Here is a 23,443-nt window from a genome sequence, read left to right as displayed (position 1 = left end):
TCGTGTTCTAACTGAGCCAGCCAGGTATCCCTAGAATGGTTGAGTTTTGACTAGAAGAGAACATACTGCACACACAATATGCAGGAAAATCACTAGCCAAAAGGACTTTCTGTTATCATAAGTGCAGTGTAGTCTGCCATCATAGTTTATGTCTGGCAATCGTCTCCCCCTGGGGAGGCTGGGCTGTGTATTACATGGGGAAGAATTGCCTCTGGGAAACTAGGCTTGTCTCATAGTGCTGATTCTGGCTACTGCACAGCCCAAACATTTATTTTTTTTTGTCTCCAGCTTTAATGTCTACCCCTAATCTATAATCTTTCTTGCATGGTGCTGAATCATAGCACTGAACTCACTTTAGGTAGGGGTGGCTTGCTGCTCCTACCAAGCTTTTAAACAGAAACCACAGAATAAGTCCCGATTGAGCTCATTGTTAAATCCTTTTTATGGGATAGGAATTACCTGTGAGCAGAAGCTCCTCACAAAAACATACTCCATGCAGGGGAGCTCAGAAAGTCTTGGGGTGAATGGGCCTCAGGCCAGGAAGCACTTGTCATGGCTAGAGTGTTTCTGTCACAGCTGGGATCTTTCCTGTTGAATCAGTCTCTGCCATCCATACTGAAACAGCAAACTTTGGAATTTTGAATATGGTGTTGCCAACTTGAATGTTTCCCATTTGCTCTTTTTAGAAAGACAGCTTATTTTCTTGAATAGAGATTAGGTTTGTAAATGTGTCCTCATTTGCAGGGAAGAACTGGGCACGTCTCCAGAAAGCGCTGGCCATCTCAAGAGTCTCCTGGATGCAGGGCAGCTCTGGGTGGCCTTTAGAGGGAGTTCCGTCTCAGGGCTGTCCTTTCTTCCAGGCGGATGTAGAGCTGAATCACTAAGGACACAATGGAAAGGGAGGGGCAAAAGTGAAGCCTTTATATTTCCTCTTCAGGGACACAACTCACATCACACCTGCCAAATTGTCCACTGCACCCTGGAAAGCAAAAAAGGTAAAGAGAAGTATTTCTGTACTTCATTATTTTAGCTATGCTTGTTGTCTTAGAGGAGCAGATAAGAGTAGTAGAATACGGCAGTTGGACGGGTGTGTAATGAACCAAATGAGCATGAAGATTATTCTTTGATTGAGTGTGGCTTTTGCTGATCTCTTGATGAATATATTAACATGTTTGTTAATACATTAACATTGATGGTGTACATTTTTTAAATCCTTGAAGCAGGCTGACTTAATTTCAAACCTCTCATTTGTTTAGCAAAATAGATCTCTGTTGATATTTTCTACTTACTAATAAGCCTTATTTAGAGCAGAGCTTGTTACACATGGCTCTGGCCTCTGTGTGCTCAAACTTTTCTTAGTTCCTCAGAAGATCTTAACTGCACTTGAGTGGTCTTATTAATAACTAGACATGTTGGAAAGAATGCCTTACAATGTTCTGTTCTCTTGCAATATTTAGTGACAGTATCCCCCTTTAAGATACGTTTCTTCCTCACATTTCCTGAATAGTTCTTTTTTTCTAGAAATCCTCCTTCTTAACCTGGAAGGGCTGCAGCCTTGGGCATCCTTTTACTGTTTTTCTCCCATGAGAGCTTCCAGATGACACATTCCTTTTGCTTGGGAGGGATTTTTCTGTGTCTGAAAGCAGACAGAAGTGTACACTAAAAGAAATTTTCTGCCATTCCCCTTCCTTCTTTGGGAGCTCACTTCAGAGTCCTTCCATGGGTCTGTGCATCTGCAGTAAGGCTCTGTGTGACTTGGGACTTACGTCTTTCATGGTGTCCTCTTTTCTTAAACCAACTGCATAAATTAGACTAGAAGTTAGACTAGAAATTGTAAAATATTTATACTGTTGATTTCTCTAATACATATCCATTATTGCGTGATTGTGCAAGACATGGATCATTTCACGGGTAGGTTTTCCCTGCCCTCAAGGAGTGCTAAGTCTAGTGAGGAAGACTAACCTATTCAGTGAATAAGAATCTGTATATTCATCCACACATTTGTGTGTCAGTGTCTCACAAAGACAACCACTCAGGTCTAGAGGAAACAGTCAATTAAGGTTATTGCATAAAATCCACTGAACACAAGATTAACGTGGATACTCTGCTGTGCTAACAGCCAAAAGGGTGAAATTTCAGAAAATGGATGATGAAAGTAGAGCTCTTAAGAGTTAGGTTAATGATAGTGAAAACTCTGTCTTGCAAATAAATGTGCCAAATACCAAAGGTCATGCATTAATTCATAGGATATATTCCCAGTAATTTTTGAGAAAAACCTAAACCTAAAGCTTTTCTTCTTGGTGCTATGAATTAAATGCTTGAAGAACTAGAAGATCTTATTGTGAAGTGAGGAAAATAATACCGTATTTTAATAAGCATTAACTATTAGAGTAAACCTATTGATACCTCGTATCTTAGGCTAAGTTTCTTAATTTTTCTGGTAAGATGGTATCCTTATAAAATAGAGATAATAATGGTGATGCCATAAAAATAAAACCATTTTACCTAAACTAAAGCTTATTATCTGAGTAGTATCCAATGGCAAGTGGAAAGAGCATGGATTTCAGAGCAGAGGGGTTGGTGTTCAAATCCTGGCTCCCCCACTTACAGTGTGTGAATTCCCAAACCCTCATTGTCTTGTCTTCAAAACTGGGGTTACATGATCCATTTTGTAGGACTTACATTCTGAATAATGTATGCAGTGCTTGGCACATACACGAAATCTGCAATTCAGTCATTTCCTTTACAAAGTAATCTTGTGTAAAGGGGTGTGTGTGTATTGATGCCCATCATAGCTCTTTTGCTGATGGTGTAGAGGAGGAGTCCATTTGGGTGTCTGCCTCTGGGGAGTGGATAGGCAAAATGTGGAAGCAGAAAGACACAGTACTTACAAACAACAGAGGATGTTTCCAGAGAAACCTGGATGAGTCTTAAAAATGTAGTACTCAGTGAAAAATAAATTATTTAATGTAAGCACATTTATGAAAATGAAAAATGCATAAAATAAGGAAACATTTTTAAGGACACATGTAAATAAAAGAACATGCTTTAAACAAATGATAAGTGTTGTCTGTGGAGATGGAGGAGAAAAGAAATGAATTGGGTTGAAGTCAATAAGCAAAGAAGAGAACTGTGGCCCAATGATGGCTGTGCGAAGAAAACCAAGGGGTATGATTACTTCAGTCCTCTATGCTTGTGGTTAAAAAAGAAGAAAGAAACAAACAGATTAATAATAGAAGAGTGCATAGGATGCCTGGGTGGCTCAGTTGGTTGGGGGACTGCCTTCGGCTCAGCTCATGATCTCGGGGTCTTGGGGTCAAGACGGCATCAGGCTCCCTGCTCAGTGGTGAGTCTGCTTCTCCCTCTGCCCCTCCCCCTGCTCATGCTCTCTCTCTCTTTTGCAAAAATAATTTTTAAAAAGTCTTTAAAAAATAAAAAATATAATGTAAGAGGGCATGGCTCACATAGGTGATCTATCAGTATATCCCCGCATCCTTTCCCTAGGTGCCTCCCTAACTGTAGGGCTACTTAACTCTTCTGTAAAGGCAGGCTTTTTATAATGACAATGTGACATAGATTTAAGAAGAATAAAGTTTACATTTACTTCTGAATCTGAAATTGTGTTCTAGATCCTGACCCCATTAGCTAACTCTATATACTGAAATGCAGAATGCAGTATGAAGAGAGTAAGGTTTGGACATGCTTCATTATTGGACCAAAATCAGTTTCTTATTAAAGCAACAAAAAAAAAACCTTTCAAGGATGTTATTATTATTAGACCTGTTACAGAGAACTCTATTACAATTAACTTGAAGAACGGAGTTCTATTAAAGGTATATGCTAATATTTTCATTAAATAAGATTAGTAAAACTTTTGTGTTATGTACCTTTAAAAAAAACTGTCGGGAACAAAGAGAAGTATAGTCCAGGCTTATTATAATATAACTTCTAGGCTCTGTTATACTATGCTGGGTGGTCTGGTCTGATGAATGGAATAGGCAGCGTCTAGTCCTTAATGATTATTTTAGGAGAACCAACTTCAGTTATAGGGATGTGTCATCACCATTTTTTTGCCATATAAATTTGGTGGGTTATTATTTTGAAAGTCCATGAGTGACATGTTTCCTTTCAGTCTCTCTCTGCCTGAGAGGTGCTGAGCTGTGCACTCTCCTCCCTGCCCCAGATCTGAGGCCTTCACCCTAGGCCTTGGCTTTGTTTGGCTCATAAGGTGCAAAGCCCTATGTTTTAGTGATAGGTGTGACAGTAACGCCTAAATCAGTAACCCAATAGTGTCACACCCCAGAGAACACACTTCCAGTGAGCTCAGCTCAGATATGTACTGTCTGAAAACAAGGCAAGTTAGTAACTAAAATAAATATACCCAGGTGGCGATAATAGCCTGGCTGTCTGTCATAATAGCCTGGAGAATATAGGTCTAGACTTGGGTTCTACAAGAGTGCACAGCTATAATCTAGAAGATGAGAGGAAGAGGAATGAATTTGTTCCATATCGCTGGGGCACTAAATGAGGGAAAAAATGTAGCTGGGCTAGAAATGTGTGAGTGTGAGGTAGGTAGGCTAATTGGTTCTAGCAGACATGGTGTATAAAGAAATCCTGAAAGAAATCCTGCAAGTAACAGAACATTCAGTCAAAACGAGTTAAAGTATAAGGAAACATCATCTTACACGACAAGAACTCCCACGGCAGTACAGATCCAGGACCAGTTAATCCGTCTACTCAGTTAATCCGTCTACTCAGTTAATCCATCTACTCAGTTAATCCGTCTACTCAGTTCTGTCCTCCTTTTCACTCTGCCATCTGACTTACCCTTGGGCTGGCTGCGTCACAGTCACACAATAGCTGTCCTGACAGTAGTCATGTGAAGACAAAACAGCTCTGAGAAAGAGAGGGCTGGCTTCCCCCGTGAATCTTTTATCAAAGGGAGGCCTCTTCTAGAAGCTCTGACTTTTGTCCTTACTGGCAAAAATCCTGGCACCTTCAGATCTTTAAAATTCTATTTATTTCCCCCCAAACTTGAGTGAGGATTAATTGACAAATATTATATATTTAAAGGGTACAATGTAATGATTTTATACACATCAACATTGGGGAATGTTTCCCAAGATTACATTCTTCACCTTACATAGTTAACTGTTTTTTTTTTTTTTTCTTTTCTTTTGTGAGAATGCTTAAGATCTACTCGCCCCAACTTTGTACTACACATTACTGTATTATTAACTGTGGTCACCATGCTGTACATTATAACCTCACAATTTCTTCTTATAACACCAAGTCTGTACCTAATTAGTCACTAATGTGGGATAGAGAATTATCTCAATCGGCTTTAGCCAGTCAAGTCTTGCTTCTGGGGCATGGAGCAGGCATGAAGGTGAGAAGCCTTCTCTGAAGTACATGGCTAAGTGGAAGTTGCTTCATGAGATCTGTGTTTTCTTAGCAAAGAAGAAGGGAAGGGAAGAGCTGAACAGCAGGCATTCAGTTTTTTTACTGAGCCATCTAGGGAGAATTTGAAGGTATCTGGAAATAGAAAGGTGTTCTCCTCCTATGAGGCTGTGAAGGTAGACAGTCTAGTGGGACAGCATTTTATTTGGCTGAGCTTGTGTAACTTGAAAATTTTTCTTCTTCTTTTATTTTTAACATTTTATTTATTTGAGAGAGAGAGTAAGCGCAGAGTGGGGGACAGAGGCAGAAGGAGACGGAGAAGCGGACTCTCCGCTGAGCTGGGAGCCTGATTCAGGGCTCAATCCCAGGGCCCCGAGATCATGACCCAAGCTGAAGACAGATGCTTAACCAACCGAGCCACCCAGGTGTCCAAGCTTGAGAATTTTTCTGTGCAAATTCCAGGATGGGGGGGGGGGAGTCTGATGGTATGGACGGTAAGAACACAAGAACCTAATTCCTTCTGCTCTTTTGTGGCAAACAACTTTAAATGTACACAAATTATAGTGAGACAGCTTTGAACTACTGGTCGAAAGGAACAGAATCTTTATTCATTAGAATCTGCAACTAATCCCCACCTCTGTCATTTACAGATTTCTCGAAAACTAGAATATGTAATTTTTCATGAAACAGTGTGCCCAGACTCTTAAATTCATGAAATTAAGTAACTGAACCCCATAGATTATCTGTATTTCCAAGTAATATTCTTGGATTTTTTTCTTCCATCTGTTCTCAGATAGTGCTGGGCATAAAATGGATTCCCTCAGCACAGCAAATGTTGAATTTTGCCTTGATGTGTTCAAAGAGCTGAACAGTAACAACGTGGGAGATAACATCTTCTTTTCCCCACTGAGCCTGCTCTATGCTCTAAGTATGGTCCTCCTTGGTGCCAGAGGAAACAGTGCAGGGCAGATGGAAAAGGTATGGAACACAGCTAAGATTTCCCTGTAACCTAGAGGACTTCTGTGTACCCCTGTGGGTCAGCCAGATGCTCACATCCTTATACCAAGGGAATTCTGCCGTCTTGTGAAAGGAGAAACGTTTGGGAAAATCGTATTTCTTAAAATGAATAATGGCTTAAATAATGCAATAGTGATAATACAAATATCGTACCGCATATAACACAGTCCCTTCCCTTCGGTGCTCTCATGCTTTCATTTCTGCAGTTTACTTTTTCAAGATTCATAAATGACAGAGAACATATGTGAGGTACATAAACCTTAATGACACTTTAAAAGCTCTCAAGTTTTTAAAAATATTCATGAGGACATTTGAAGCTCAGGAGCCCTGTGTAGCAGGTAGGGGTTATTATCTCCCTTTTACAGAGGGGGAAGCTGAGAGAGACTGAGAGAAAAGGGGTGACTTTTCAGGTTACATAGGCTGATATACAGTGATTTTTCCATTTATATATTTTTAATTACTATGGAAAATCTCGATAAACATCACTTAACTACTCCTAGAGGACTCACATACCATATTATCGTTTGCCCTTTATTTCTTTACTCCATATTTGGATGCAATTTCATGATTTTCTTGCTCTCAAAATAGGTATTGTACTGGGACACCATGTAATGTTTTACATGAACCCCAGATGGTCACTGTCCTAGTGAATGGCCCGAGACTGGTGGGAGGGGGCAGAAGAGCCTCGTGGACAACAGCTCCGTCCCTGAAGACCGGCAGATGGTTGTCAGGGAACATCTCTCGAGCTCATTTTCCCAAGCGTGAAACGAGATGACCCTGTCCACTTCTAAAGCTGTTGAGAGGGCTCAGTAAGATGTGGAGGCTGAGTTCAGTACTAAGAATATGACTGAATGTTAGCTGTTACTGTTGGTCTTTATCTGAAACGGAGAAACAGATGCTTGTAAATATCCACTTTTATAGACTGTATGTTGCTTTTGATGCCCGTCGATCCCTGTTTTTCTTTTCTAGGTGCTTCACTTTGATCATACTTCAGAGTCATTAAAACCAGAGTTCAGGGACTCAGCTAAGGTATGATAATATCATTGCTGTGCTCTCAAATGCTCTTTAACATAAGAGCACCAAGAGATTATAGTGCAGGGGTTGAGTAACAGCCTCTCTTCGGCCCTTAAGGGACTTAGCCGTGTCTCCCTTGATCCACTCCTTTGGTCTTCCCGATAATCGCTATGGCCTATAGAGTTTACATAATGATAATAATGTTAACAATGCTGATAAAGTCCCTCAGATTTTATCATACCATTTAGTGTCATCCTTGCTCCAACTTTCTGTTCTTTTATGGACTGTGCCCTATATCTCCATATGGATTTGAGTCTGCCAGCCTCATCTATGGAGTGGTAGATTTTTTTCAGTGGGGGCACTGAGAAAGGACACTGATGCTTTACCTTATAGTTAGTCCCCAGGAAAACAGGGCCTGATGTTGCCCAGCCTACATTGCCTGGGACCATGATATCTGCTCTTTTCTAGTAGGACAATTCCTTTTGAAAGCGAAATTGTATAGAATTCACATATGAAGATGGTTGTGTTTCATCGTGATTGAGAAAACACGTGAATGCATATAGGTTCACAGAATACTTGCTTCACAGAACTCCACCTGTGAGGAATTGAAGCTCGTAGTTTGGGAAACTTTTCTTTAGGGAATGAAGGTGTACAGCTATAATGTCCTTGAGTTCAGATGCTTCAGAGCTGTAGGTCTAACAGAATTGCTCCTGTGATGGGTGAGTAAGGTCTGTTCAGTGAAGACCCATTGGGATCTCTTTTTGAAAACTGGTGCTTTTGGATTAATCCACTGAGGCCAGCAATTGCTTATGTGTTTTGCAATAGCTTACAATTCTGCATACAATCTGTGAGTAAGGTCACAGCGTGCTGAGATTGTTGTGCTAGAGGAAATCTAGAGAAGGAACATGACTTCAACTCTCCAACTCCTTGTTTGTTCGTATTCTCTACGCTTTTATTCAGAGGCAGTCATCTTGCTCTCTACTTACTGTTTTTCATGTATGTATAACCCTCTGATGGCAAGAAATCAAGCAACTTAATACTCCATTCTTTGTTTACTGATGCTTCAGTGCAGCCAAGCTGGAAGGATTCATTCAGAGTTTGGAGTCTTAATCTCTCAAATCAACCAGCCAGACTCTAACTATACCCTCAGCATGGCCAACAGACTCTACGGGACAAAGGCAATGGTGTTCCATCAGGTACGTTCATATGGAATGCTGGGCCAATGCTGTCTCGGCATCCTCTAACTATCACACCATAAAATAAGTAAAGAGCAGGAAGAGCCGCGTGACATTCATCTTTAAGAGATTAAATTTGAGCTGACTTAGAGTTTCAGTGAAATGGTTTTGCCAAACTCTCATTTAAAGTTGTGAAATATCACATAAAAATTTTATTTCCCCCCAAACCACCAAAGTTGCCCAAGAAGCAAGTTCAGGGAAGAATTACAGATACACACTCACACATGCCATGGGGAGACCTGGCTCCCCATTAGACCTCAAACAAGCAAAATGTACTCACTCTGGTCCTTACTTGGGTAATCACTCTAGATCTCAGTTTTCCAATCTAGACTGTGGGGCGGTAACTCCCATTTGTCGGCTTCGAGAGATCAGAGTACTGCAGCTTGCCTTTGTGCTTCGAGTGTTTTAGAATGAAAAATGTCAATGATATGACAGAAGAAACAACCAAACATTTCTGAACATTCCTTTTGGAGAGCTTTTTGATTTGTTTAAATCCATTTGTTTTATTAAGATTAAGTACATACGGATTTTGCTTTCTTGCAGACGTACACACACGAACTGCTTTTGTCTTTGTGTTGTAGATTTTAGAAAACACAGAGCAGTAGACTTTGGCTTCCCTTACACTATTTTTTGCCTGATTGCTCTTTCTTTTACAGCAATATTTAACTTGTTCTAAGAAACTCTATCAAGCCATACCACAAACTGTTGATTTTGAACAGTCTCCAGAAGAAACGAGGAAAACTATTAATGCTTGGGTTGAAAGTAAAACTAATGGTAAGAATAAGTCCCACATGTGTCTCCAAACTTTATGTGCACTGTTTGGATAGGCTGCCTGAGTCAGCGCTAGCAAGGAAGCTGAGTGAAGTCCTGGACCCAACCTAAGCAGGTTAAGAATGGAGGAAATGGAGTATTTTGGAATATTTGTAAATATCCTTTACAGTCCTTTGTCCTAATTGGGAGCTAAGCTCAGTGACTCTGAGAATGAGAACACTATTTCTACTTCACAGAAGTGTTGTACATTCTGCAATTTAATTTAGTTAAATTTAAATCTTTCACGATTTTAAAATAAACCTTCTAATTATCAATTTTTTTAAAAAATTGGCAGGTTAAATGTTGAGATTTAAAGATGTGTCCATTTCATTATTTAAAAATATCTAGTTAAGGAAAGATTTAAAGAAAAACAAGTAGAGAGAATACTATAACGAATCCTTATTGACCCATCACTCAGTTGCAGGATTTATTACCTAAAGCCAATCTAACAGCTATACCCTCGCGCTTTTCCCCTTACCTCTTCCAGGACAGAGTCCAGAAACCATCTTTTTATCTTTTTTCAGGTTGTTTCCTTTCAAAAATACAAGTTATTTAAAAGAAAATACCCCTGCATAAGATGGGATCGGGAGGGAGACAAATCACAAGAGACTCTTAATCTCACAAAACAAACTGAGGGTTGCCGGGGTTGGGGGGGTGGGTCGAGGGGTAACGAGAGGGTTATGGCCACTGGGGAGGGTATGTGCTGTGATGATAGCTGTGAAGTGTGTAAGCCTGATGATTCACAGACCTGTACCCCTGGGGCTAATAATACATTATAGGTTAAAAAAAAAAAAAGAAAAGAAAAAAGAAAATACCACGGCACCATTATTTAATCTATAAATTTAAAAATAATTATTTAATATTAAGAAATAGGCAGTGAGTTTTTGTATTCCATCAATTGTCTCTTTTTTTGTTTGAATCAGGACCCAAATAACATTTATACATCGCAGTTGGTCAGTATGTTTCTTACGTCTTGATGTTTGAATTAAACTTTTTTCATTGAAATAAATATAGAGAAATTCACACATTCTATGTTTGCTGTTCAGTTGAATTATCACAAAGAAAATAATCACAGAAGTGAATGCCCTCAGGTAACCTCCCTCCACCTCTGCCAAGTCAGAGGAATAGAAGGGCACACTCCACGGCTGCTCTTGTGTCCCCTCCCAGAAACTAACCCACCCTATTGCCAAACATTAAGACTTCTCTAACTTCTTTACTGTATATTAGTTGTGCCTATTTAAATATTTCATGTAATTAGAATCATAAAGCATATATTCAGGATTTTTTTAGGTTAACATTTTATTTGTGAGAGTCATCCATGTGGACTACAGGTTGGCATGATTTGCTCATTTTCACTGATACCAGTTTTGTTCTCTGAAAATACCTAATATATTTATCCATTCTACTGAGTCTTAATGAACACTGGGACATTTTTAGTTTGGGTCTATTACGAATAGCACTGCTATAAGCATTTTGATACACATCTTTTGGTACATATATTGTATGTAATTTTTTTGGATGGACACCTTGGAATGGAATTGCTGATCATAGGTATATATATATATTCAATTTTAGTAGACATCGGTTTTCTAAAGTGGTTTGCCAATATACTTGCCCAAGCAATGAATGAGAGTTTTATTTATCCCTCAACTGTGCCAACACGTGTTAGTCTTATTAACTTTAGTCATTGTAGTTAGTTTAATTTTAATTTACATTTCCTTTATGAATGACATCATTGGACATTTTTCATACACTTCCTATCTTCCTTTGTAAAGTGCCTATTTGAATCTTTTGCCCATAGGTAGGGATGGTTTGTCTGTTTTTTTCTTATGCATTTTTAGTAGGAGTTACTGAATACATGTGTTGCAAGTAATTTCTACCATTTTGTATCTTTCCTTAATGGTGCCTTTGATGAATAGAAGTTTTTAATTTGAAAGGAGTAAGATTTACCAATCTTTTCCTTTATAGTCAGTACCTTAGCATTACTTTTTTTAAAAAATTTTTTATTTTTTATAAACATATATTTTTATCCCCGGGGGGGGGGGGTATGTGCTTTGGTAGCATTACTTTTAAATAAACCTTTGTCTACTCCTAGCTCATGAAAATACTTTTATACGTTATCTACTAGAGCCTTTATTGTTTCACTACAGTCAAGATTCATTTAAAAAAAAAAACCAAACCTCATTCCACTCCATATGGACATCTAGCTGACATAGGGGAAGAGGATCCTTTCACCATTACATGGCAATGTAAACTTTATCATAAGTTAGATGACCATATATGTGTGGGTCTGTTTCTGGGTTTAGTGTACTCCATCTGTCTATTCTCACGAAAATACCACAATTATGGTGGCTTTACAATACATCTTAATTACCAGAAGTGTTAAGTTCAATGTTAATCCTCTTCTGGGGCTGCCTTGACTTAGCTTCTTGGTCTTTTGCATTCCATATTCATTTTATTTGAATATAGTTGAATATAGTTGTTAACAATGTTAACATTAGTTGCAAGTTTACAACATAGTGATTTAAGTTTATACATTATGCTCTGCTGTGTCCACCACAAGTATAGCTACCATTTGTCCCAATTCCTTGCTATTACCGTATCCTTGACTGTATTCCTTATGCTGCTTTTTATTCTCTTGACTTATTCATTGCATAAGTGGAAGCCTCTTTCTCCCTCTGCCTCTCCTCTGGAAACCATCAGTTTGTTCTTTGTATTCATAGGTCTGATCCTGCTCTTTGTTTGTTTATTCATTTGTTGTTGTTTTATGCAGTCATAAAAAAGGACGAGATCATGCCATTTGTGACAACACGGATGGCCCAGAAGGTATTAATGCTGAGTGAAATAAGTCAGACTGAGAAAGGCAACTTCCATATGATTTCACCATAAATGGAATCCATACACCTTTTTTAAAGTCAACTTATCAGCTTTTGTTAAACATACTGGTTGAAATTTTATTTGGAATGATATATATTGAATCTATAGATTTGGAGAGAATGGGTGTCTTTATAATATTCAGCTTCTAATTCATTTCCATGAAGTTTACTTCTGTTTATTTAGGGCCTCTTTAATTTTTTTCAATGACTTTCTGTATTTCTCTATTTAATGTCTTATATGTATTTTGACAAATGGTTTTCAGATATTTGAAGTGTTTACTAAATTTTAACTAGTATCAATTATTTCAAATTTTATATGTTGTTGATGTAGAAATATATAATTGACTTCTGTATATTAACTTTGCTGAATTCTCTTAATTCTAGTTTATATATTATTTCAGATTTTCTATAAATACAATCATTTCCTCTTCAACCTTTCTTCTTTTCTTACTGGTTAGTGCCTGCTGTTGAATAGAAGTACTAATACTGGGCATCCTTATGTTATATCTTGTTTCTGGATTTATATCTTGTTACTGAATGGTTTTAATAATAAAAATTTAAGTGTAATGTTTGTTGCAGATTTTTTAAAAAAGATTTTATTTATTTATTGGATAGACAGAGATCACAAGTAGGCAGAGAGGCAGGCAGAGAGAGAGGGGGAAGCAGGCTCCCCACAGAGCAGAGAGCCAGCTGCGGGGCTCTATCTCAGGACCATGAGATCACGACGTGAGCTAAAGGTAGAGGCTCACTGAGCCATCCAGGTACCCCTGTTGCAGATATTTTTGTGAACATTTTTTTCAGATTAAGGAAGTTTCTTTTTATTTCTGTTTTTCTAAGAATTTTTGAGACAAATGACTAACCATATTATATTAAAGCCTTTTCTATATCTATGAGCTATGATTCTCCTTTATTATGCTAATTTAGTGCATAGTGCATTACATTAATAGATTTTTTTTTTAAAAGATTTATTTATTTATTTGACAGAGAGAGATTACAAGTAGGCAGAGAGGCAGGCAGAGAGAGAGAGGAGGAAGCAGGCTCACTGCTGAGCAGAGAGCCTGATGCGGGACTCGATCCCAGGACCCTGAGATCATGACCTGAGCCGAAGGCAGCGGCTTAACCCACTGAGCCACCCAGGCGCCCACATTAATAGATTCTTTTAGTGTTAAACCAACCTTGTAGTCCTAAGATAAACCAAACTTGGTCATGGTATATTGTACTTTTTGTATATCACTGAGTTTGATTTCTTAATATTTTCCTTAGAAATTTTACACCGGTGCTCATGAAAGAATTTGAACTTAGTTTTTGTTTATTGAAATATTCTTGTCAGTTCAGGTACAAAGTTATACTCACTTCATGAAACTAGTTGGCAAATGTTTCTGCTCTTTTTCTAATTTCCAAGAAAGAGTTTATGTGAGGTTAGTGTGCATTTTTCTCCTTTAAATGTTTGGAAGAATTCACTGGTGACCCTCTGTGCCTGGTGTTTTCTATGTGGGAAAATTTAGAGATTTGGTTTCTCTAGCATATAGAGGTCTACTTATATTTTCTTTTTTTTGTGTGTAAGTTTTTGAATTTTCTTTCAAGAAATATGTCCATTTTATCTAAATTTTCATCTGTATTATCATAAAATTGCTCATAATAGCCTTATATTATCTTCTTTATGACTTTTGGATATATAATATTGTCTTTTATTCCTGGAAATATAAACTTAAATTTTTTCTTTATCTTAATTAGCCTTATTATAGATTTATAGTTTTTTAGTCTTTTCAAAGAATTGATTTCTATTTTCTCTAATATAGATTTTTTATTACCTTAATATTTGTGATTATCATTTATTTCCTTATTTTTACTATCTTGGTATTAAGTTGCTATTCTTTTTCTAGTTTCTTGAGATGAATAATTGATTTTCAGATCTTTCTTTTTTAATGTACATATTTGAGACAATGGATTTCCTTTTAGGTGTCACTTTAACTCCATTCACAATTTTCCATTTACTTTATTTACATTATTACTCAGTTCAAAATGTTTTCTAATTTTCATTGAGGTTTCTTCTCTGAATCCTGGGTTATTTAAAGGTGCTCTATTTCCAAAAATTTGGAAATTTTCTAGTTGTTTTTTAGTTACTAATTTTTATTTCAGTTCTTTTGTAGTCAAAGAACATAGTAGTTCAATTATTTGAAATTTATTGAGACTTTTTACAGCAAAACATGTTCTGATTTTGGTAAAATTTTTATGTGCACTTAAAGATAATGTCTATTCTTTACTTATTGGGAGAGATATTTATTTATTTATTTAAAAGATTTTATTTATTTATTTGTCAGAGAGAGAGAAAGAGAGAGTGTGTGCACAAGTAGGCAGAGTGGCAGGCAGAAGCAGAGAGAGAAGCAGGCTCCCTGCTGAGCAAGGAGCCTGATACAGGGCTCAATCCCAGGAACCCGGGCTCATGACTAGCTAAAGGCAGCACCTTAACCAACTGAGCCACCCAGGCATCACTGGTAGAGATATTTAATTTTATTGCTGGTAGAGATATTTAATTTTATCAGGCCAACTTTGTGTTTGCATACCCTTGCTTAGTTTTTTGTCTGCCTTTTTTTTTTTTTAATCATTTACTGAAAAAGCTGTATCAAAATCTTCCACTATGATTGTGGATTTTTCTGTTTCTCCTTTGTGTTATGTGCAGTTTTGCTGTGCATTTTTTGAAGTTGTGTTATTAGGTGCATAGATATTAGCAGTTGCTTCAGAAACAACCCAGTGTAGAATTTAAAAAAAATGTATTCAGCTTTCCTTATAGTTCTTGCCAGGGATGTTGATCTGTCATAAACTGCATTCTTATTGCCTGAAGACATCTCTTTACAACTTTTTTGATATTTTAATAATTTCTCTTTTGTTTTTTTATTAATTTCCACACCTTTTCTTTCTTACGGAAAATTCACTGAAGGAAACAAATATTTGCCTGCATTTTCTTGTAGTCTAGGTGATGATGACTACACCTTGAAATGTCATTTAATAATTTCCTCTGTTGTTATATTTCTCATAAGTTGGAAATTAGACCTAGAAACTTGTTAAGATTCTAGTGGTTTTTGCTTATGTGTTTGTTTTTTACTTTTGACAAATATGCTTCATGGAGGTGCTGTGTTTCCATCAGGAAAGAAATAATGTCTGGGTGCACTCCCTTTTTTATGATGTTAGTATCCTTTGATGATAATTGCCTAGGTCCATTATTTCATTAGGAGTTATAAAGTTGCAGTATTCTAATTCTTGCATTCCTTCTTTATAAACTGGAATATTTCTATATGAGAAACGTCTCCTCATAAATTATTTGGTTATTCTAAGTACAGTTCATATGAGAAAAACAAAAAAAGAATACTGAATTCTTTGTCTTTAATACCAGTTTCAAAACTACTTTTTTTAAAAAAAAATTTTATTTATTTATTTATTTGTCAGAGTGAGCACAGGCAGACAGAGTGGCAGGCAGAGGCAGAGGGAGAAGCAGGCTCCCGCTGAGCAAGGAGCCCAATGTGGGACTCAATCCCAGGACGCTGGAATCATGACCTGAGCTGAAGGCAGCAGCTTAACCAACTGAGCCACCCAGGCATCCCTCAAAACTACTTTTTATTCCTTCTAGCATCCTTCAAAGATAGAGTTTTATTTGTTTTTAAGACATTAATTTATTTGAGAAAGAGGGGAAGGCACAGGAGAGGCGGAAAGAGTCTTAAGCAAACTCTGCACTGAGTATAGAGCCTGATGTGGGGCTTGATCTCACAATCCTGAGATCGTTCTTTAAACCAAAACCAGGAGTCCATTGCTCAACCAACTCTACCACCCAGGTGCCCCAGCCACTGAGTTCTGTTTTTAAGTATCCTAATTTTAAACATTTTGAGATGTTTCAATTTATTTGCCCCTTTTAGTCAGGAGTCATGTCTTTATATTGGCTCCTAAGTTCTTTCAACACTACCCTGCAGAATTTGATTGCTTTCTCACTTTTCAATTTGACCAGGGTTCCAGGCTCATGTCCTGCTCTTGACCTAGAATTACTTACTTCTCAAGGGGATCCTGAATCATTTTAATGAGTAATGATACTTAGAGACCATAAATCTGGGTACAAGAGTACCCTTTGAAACTGGCTTGGTTATTGTTTATAGGACTTCTCAGTGAATATATATATATATATATATATATATATTCATATATATATATATATTTTAGATGAAATATAGCATAATTTCTTACTGATATGACCAGTTCAAATACAGATTCATAGGATTTTTACTTCACACCCCCTTTTTATATCTATTTCTCTTTTATCTTGTGTCAAAAATTCCAGATTCCAGTGCCACCAAAATTATTTCAAAATCACATCATTTAACATAAGTATGGTCTCAAAGCAAGAATACTAATAAAATATAACAGTATCTTTTTTTTTTATTTATAATTTTTTATTTTTTATAAACATATATTTTTATCCCCAGGGGTACAGGTCTGTGAATCACCAGGTTTACACACTTCACAGCACTCACCAAAGCACATACCCTCCCCAATGTCCATAATCCCACCCCCTTCTCCCAAACCCCCTCCCCCCAGCAACCCTCAGTTTGTTTTGTGAGATCAAGAGTCACTTATGGTTTGTCTCCTTCCTAATCCCATCTTGTTTCATTGTTTCCTCTCCTACCCACTTAAGCCCCCATGTTGCATCACCACTTCGTCATATCAGGGAGATTATATGATAGTTGTCTTTCTCTGCTTGACTTATTTCGCTAAGCATGATACGCTCTAGTTCCATCCATGTTGTCGCAAATGGCAAGATTTCATTTCTTTTGATGGCTGCATAGTATTCCATTGTGTATATATACCACATCTTCTTGATCCATTCATCTGTTGATGGACATCTAGGTTCTTTCCATAGTTTGGCTATTGTGGACATTGCTGCTATAAACATTCCGGTGCACGTGCCCCTTTGGATCACTACCTTTGTATCTTTAGGGTAAATACCCAATAGTGCAACAGTATCTTAAGATTTTTTTTCAGTTCTTTCTGTCCTTAGGCTATATCTACCCAACTAGAGATGTACCAATTACCATGTTGAAATAATCTCTCTGCGTGGTTGTGCCATGTTATCATTGTACTAATAGTTTCTGAGGTTTAAGAATGTAGACAATCATATTCCTTCATATAGGAGAGAATTAGATTTATTGAGTAACAAAATTAGGGTGAAATAACAAAGTATTAACATTAAAGTATTAGAGCTAATTGCATTTATGAGAAACATGTCAGTGATATAAATACTTTTCTGAGAATTAAAGACCACATTTCTAACATATTTGTATCTTATTATTTCACTTACCAGTGATAAACTCTCAACAGTATTTTCTTGATTGGTGGATTGATGTTATTCAAGCTTAGTAATAGATGAGCAGGTTAATATGTATTTATTCAGTTCTTTGTATTAAGTTGGAAAATGCTTAGAAATGTCTACAGATTTTTCAGATCTGTTAATTTAATTAGAACAGTAGTGGAAAAATTAAGCTTAGAGTCTAATGTTCTGGATGTCCCTATGTTTCCAATTGTAAGATTATATTCCAAAAATGTTTTATAAATTGCAGTGCACCAGAGTGCACCAAGAAGGCTTGGTGTTCAATCCAATTGATATAGCTGATTGTATATTTTGTATAAATTCTGATTTTCAGGTATGTATTTACTTTAAGTCTTGGTATATACTTGAAATACACTAATTGCTAGGACATTGTAAGAATGATCTTTTGAATACTTAAAATATTTAGGTGTGGTGAGGTGTTGGCAAGTATAAAGCCTGATAAATATTAGAAGGAAGCCATAAGAGATTATTAATATTTTTTAAATAAGCAGTAATGTATAGAAAAGCATTGGGTATAACTAGGTATAAGACAAGTTGATCATTAGTTAGTATACTAAGTACTCCCTAGATGCCATCTTCTGATTAGAAATGACAAAATATTCAATTCATGGACATAAACTTCATTTGACAAGGATAGTCTTGATGGCCAGGAGATAAAGTAGTTCTCCTGGCATCTCAAATTTATAACTAACCTTAAAAAAGAAATGTTTCCAAATTTCTAGTCACTATTCAACTCTGTTATTAATAAACCCAAGTTCAAATCCAAATACATTATCTGGGTTTTTTTTAATTATTATTATAAGGAAAAGTCACAAACCTCTTTGGAAAGGGAACAATCGACCCTTCTTGTGTAATGGTCCTGGTGAACGCCATATATTTCAAAGGACAATGGCAAAATAAGTTTCAGGAAAGAGAGACAATTAAAAGCCTTTTTCAGCTGAGTGAGGTAAGTATTTTGTTTTCAGACTAATGACAATTTCCAAAGAATGCAATAATCATTTAAGGACAATTTAGAAAGTTTTAGTGAAAATACTGGTTTAGGTTTCCATAGGTTTCTTTGTGTTTTTTATGAATTTTATTTTCATTTTTCCTCATGAGGTGACAGTAACCTTTCTCACAGGGCACCTAACTGGAGCCTTTGGACACTGGAGCCATCCTGCAGAGAAGAGAGCCTGCTCTCTCCTCACTCTTCCCCTATCCACGCATTCTCTCCACGTATGCCGTGGTTATTATCTCAGCACAATAAAACTATCTATACGGTTTTTCTCCTAGACAGTCTCCAATTGGATTAAAAAAGAAAATGATCCTATGATGTTATTTTTCCATACAAATCACTTTAGGTGGTAATGTTGGCTTTGTTTTGAGAAAACATTATTGTTATTATATATATTACTATACATATGTATTTTATATACAGATAATTGTATATATCATTTGAGCTAGTTAGGCTCTAACAATGGCTTATTTTAAAATAAAAAACAACCTTTGCAAAGGGAAGTAATAAAGGGTTACTTTATTGTTTATATTTTCCCCATGCCTTTAGTGTTTTTTATTTTATTTTATTTTATTTATTTGAGAGAGAGACACACACAGCAAGAGAGGGAACAGAAACAGAGGGAGTGAGAGAGGGAGAAGCAGGCTCCCTGCCCAAACAGGGAGCCCAGTGTGGGGCTGGATCCCAGGACCCTGATTCATGACCTGAGCGGGAGACAGACGCTTAATGACTGAGCCACCCAGGCGCCCCATCTATGCCTCAGTGTTAATGCAGATATTCATGTTAGGCAAAAGAATCAGTATATATGCATGTACAAGCATATATGTAACTATTTTACCTAATTACAACCTCTTTTTAAAAAATAGGGTAAAAGTGTGTTTGTGGAAATGATGTATCAAACTGGAACATACAAATTAGCCTTCATAAAGGAACCGCAGATGCAAGTTCTCGAGCTGCCTTATGTTAACAACAAACTAAGCATGATTATTCTGCTTCCAGTAGGCACGGCCAGTCTAGAACAGGTAAAGAATGCTAATGTGCAGAGAACGCATGTGTGCTTGAATCCCCCCGCCATATATGTGTACCCTGTGACAGTGTGCTCAGTCCCTAATTCAGTCACACTCTGGGTTCAGTGGGATTGCCCCAGGGGCTGTGAGAGGGAGGGGGACCCTGGTCCCTGCCTTCAGGACAGTGTATTTTGGGGGAATAATTTATTCTTACACCCAAGAGGGCACAAGGAGGCAAAAGTGCCATCTTGTACAAGTACCACACCTACTGGTTACTTGACACTTGGGAAACATCATTCCATAGAAATGAAATTGTAATGCGACTTAGGGCTTAGGCCACAGAAGTCTGATTACGCCATCTTCCCTCTCAGGAGCAGTTTTTCCAGCCCAGTTATGACATGCTTGAGCTAGCCACTCTTATTAGCATCCTGGTTTTGTGGGGGAAATGAGTGCCACAGCCACTGAGAACAGGACATGGTGGTGGCAGGAGTTTGGGTCTAACCCCCTATCCCTGGCTGCAGCCAACGCTGCCCGGTACAGAAGCACACAAGCCACTGATCCGAGTGACTACACTTCTACCCCGGCCTTGCTGGGTCTTCCCAGTGTTCTGCTGGAGTGACAAACAGTTTCTTAGGAGACCAGCCGTGCTTCTGGGATCTTGGGGAAGCTGAGCTATGCCCACAGCTGGGATGGCCACAGTCAGGGATTTCTAAGTCAGGAAGGAAGTGCCTGCTGGAGATTAAACAGTATGGCAAACAGGTGGGGGGTAGGGAAGGCTTCTTGAAACACCTGAGTTGGGATGTATGCATTTGGATCTCTAGGAAGAGAAGCATGGCCATGGCCATGAGAGCAGGTGTGATACTGGTGTGGCCAATTCAGAGGGGCTTGGACCTCTGGTTGCCTGTGGTGAGCTGCCATGGGAAATTATTTGGAGGCAGATAGCATTTTGGAAGCAGTTCAGAAGTGGTCTTTATCAGCTTGTGATACATTCATTTATTTGTTCATTTATTCATTCCGTACCAAACATTGTTTACTCTATGTTGAGAATTCTAGTGGGTTCTAGAACACAGACAAATGTGTGGTTTCAAAATACAGAGTTACAAATATCACATAACAAGTGCCATGATAAACTCTGGTGAAAGTCTCATGTAAGCAGAGAGAGTAGAGAATGAGGAACTCTGGAAGGCTCCTAGGATAATCTCAGTGCCTCACTGGAAGAGTGGAAGTTGAGTAAGTGGAACAAGAGTACTCTGTTGTTCTAACCAGAGCAGAGAGCACATGCAAATGCCCTAGAGGCCTGAGGCCCAAAGTGGATTTATATCATGAAGTCATGGTAATTTGGATGAGGGAAGATGAGCATGAAAGGAGAAGACAGTTAGGAAGAAAAACCACCTTTACTTTATACCTGATGGTATATCGTCAGGATGGAGAACAGGTGGCCCAAAGTTTTCAACTTTCATGGTCAAACGATGGGGTCTTAGATGCCATTTTGGAGCTGTGGGGAGGGCTGGCTGGAGGGTTTCAAATGCCCAAGGGGAGAGCTTACACAAGGTTATGGCACTGGGGGGAGGGTGACAAGTGGGATGTGAGGCTGCATGGCTAGGTGGGAGCATGAAGGGGCGTGTAGAGCTGAGCTTCAGGGGTGTAGCGGAGGAGGGGGGAAGCAGAGCAGAGCGAGTGGATGTTGGCGTCACAGAATCCAAAGTTCATAATAGAGGGTGCAGCGAAATGTTTCACGTTTGGGAACCAAGAGGGAGTGGTGAATTCACCCAGGACACGCAAGGACTCCAGAGGCCAGAGAGGGAGTGTAGGTGAGGCCTACATGCTGAGGGAAATAAAGCAGAAGACTGTAGGATACACATTTGAGACCTTGAATTAGAAAACGTGGATAAAAGATAGTAGAACAGGGAAGATGTGACTGAGTGTAAGATTCTGTTACTTTTTTCCAGATGGGACTGGAGCACATTTTCAAAGTAGAAAAGAAAGCAAGCAATACATTGAATCATTCACACTGGGACTTATAAAACAGACAGCATTTAATACAGAGAGCATGTGTTTGGCTCATGCGGACTTATCTGTGTTTTGTCTCTCAGATAGAGAAGCAGTTGAACATGAAGACATTTTACGAGTGGACCAGCTCTGCTAACATGGTGGAGAGGGAAGTTGAAGTACACATCCCCAGATTCAGGCTTGAAATCCAGTATGAGCTAAATTCCCTGCTAAATTCTCTAGGCATGACAGATATCTTCAGCGAGATCAAAGCAGATCTTTCTGGAATATCCCCGCTTGATGGCCTGTATTTATCAAAGGTCATCCACAAGTCATATGTGGATGTCAACGAAGAGGGCACCGAGGCGGCAGCAGCCACTGGGGACAGCTTCCTCGTGAAAAGACTCCCCATCCGGGCTCAGTTCCTGGCAAACCACCCGTTCTTGTTCTTCATAAGGCACAGCCATACCAACACCATCCTCTTCTGTGGCAAGCTTGCCTCTCCCGAAACAAACAGGCTTGAGCAAGGTGCAGAGTCATAGAGGAGGTGCAGGGACAAACCCATGACGAAAAGCAGTTCATCTCCCCACACCTCTGTACCTCACTTTGCTCATCTGCAAAATGGGCTTATGGTCTCTTTCAACTTATACCTTGGATTGGTGAACCTTAAGATTATGGAAATCATGGAAGAACATTTACAAAAAAGATCCTCTAGTTCTCTTGTCTTTGGAGCCTCATTTAAGTGTTATCTGGGTGACATAAGTCAATGAGACTAATTTGAAAGGTTTCAATTTGTTTGACTTGTATATATCCATGACCTCTTGAATAAGTGACCAATCTACTACCTTCAGAAAACCAATTTCAGGGCTTCAACTTTGATGGGCTTTTTAAATATTGTAATTTTCCTTGTATGTATAGATGCATCATGAATTTTACTTCAAAATTCTGAATTCGCTATAATAAACACATAAAATGCTTTCAATTCTTCAAAGATTTTTAATATACCACAGCAATTAAATGACTTATAAAGGGAGACTAAATAAGGAGAAGTCTGATTCAGTGAACATTTTCATGGGATTTTTGGTCAAATATTTTCAGCCCTTTGAATAATAGATTTTCTCTTTGCCTCTCTCTCCCCCTTCCTTTGTTCCTTGCGTCTTTGCTTCATTCATTTTCTCTCTCCTTCCTTCCCTCCCTCCCTCCCTCCTTTCTCCTTCCCTTTCTCTCTCTCCTTCCCTCCCTCTTTCTTTTTTCAATAATGCAGTGAGTTATAGTTCAGAGTAGCAAAAACCAGAAATCAGATTTTTATTAAAAAAGGACTTTTATTTAAAACATTTGAAAAAACTTCTTAAAGAGAAGTCCTTGTTTTCTATCCGACATGACACGAGGTAGTAATCAGATAATAGTGGCCATGATATATTTACTGCTTTCTCGGTGCCCTCTTGGTAAGTACTTCCTTCCAGAACTCTCTTAGAGATGTGAGCAAAGCAGAGGATCTCCTCAATTCTCCCTTCCCTAACCTGATCTTGAAAATCAGCCAGTGCTTCCCTCCTGAGATGCTGGGACACCCTCTTTTACCATTGGCAGGGGTGGCAGCTGACGATAGCTTTTCTTTCCCATCAGGGCACTGAAAGAAGGGGCTGACTTTACTCTCTAATAATAAAGATGTTATAAAGTAGCTGTCTTGCTGTTTGTGCTCTCCTAGTGATCCTTTATAAGCCACTTTGGCC

The 23,443-nt window shown here is 38.3% G+C and overlaps 1 protein-coding gene across 4 annotated transcripts; it reads left to right on the top strand.

Annotated features, from left to right (window-relative positions):
- The first annotated feature begins 779 nt into the window (after positions 1-779).
- Positions 780-22,695, top strand: SERPINB11 (serpin family B member 11). 4 transcript variants are annotated; one of them, XM_082700160.1, is made up of 8 exons: positions 780-995; positions 6,194-6,378; positions 7,387-7,446; positions 8,499-8,627; positions 9,323-9,440; positions 18,527-18,669; positions 19,584-19,739; positions 21,818-22,695. In XM_082700160.1, the coding sequence occupies exons 2-8, from the start codon at positions 6,211-6,213 to the stop codon at positions 22,253-22,255; spliced, it is 1,212 nt and encodes a 403-aa protein (XP_082556286.1). In that variant the 5' UTR covers positions 780-995; positions 6,194-6,210; the 3' UTR covers positions 22,256-22,695. The 4 variants fall into 4 exon arrangements, with proteins under 4 accessions (XP_082556286.1, XP_082556288.1, XP_082556287.1 ...); XM_082700162.1 differs by lacking the exons at positions 780-995; positions 6,194-6,378; positions 7,387-7,446; positions 8,499-8,627; positions 9,323-9,440 and adding exons at positions 12,360-12,476; positions 17,953-18,036; XM_082700161.1 differs by lacking the exons at positions 780-995; positions 6,194-6,378; positions 7,387-7,446; positions 8,499-8,627; positions 9,323-9,440 and adding an exon at positions 12,360-12,476.
- Positions 22,696-23,443: the final 748 nt, after the last annotated feature.

The sequence above is a fragment of the Mustela nivalis genome (genome assembly GCF_964662115.1).
Source record: "Mustela nivalis genome assembly, chromosome: 14".
Taxonomy (NCBI): domain Eukaryota; kingdom Metazoa; phylum Chordata; class Mammalia; order Carnivora; family Mustelidae; genus Mustela; species Mustela nivalis.
This window is presented reverse-complemented; position numbering and strand designations above follow the sequence as displayed.

Coding starts and splice junctions, on each gene's coding strand:
- SERPINB11 (XM_082700160.1), top strand. CDS start 6,211: ATGGATTCCCTCAGCACAGCAAATGTTGAATTTTGCCTTGATGTGTTC. Junction 7,447..8,498: donor AGTTCAGGGACTCAGCTAAG/GTATGATAATAT, acceptor CTGATGCTTCAG/TGCAGCCAAGCTGGAAGGAT. Junction 8,628..9,322: donor AGGCAATGGTGTTCCATCAG/GTACGTTCATAT, acceptor TTTCTTTTACAG/CAATATTTAACTTGTTCTAA.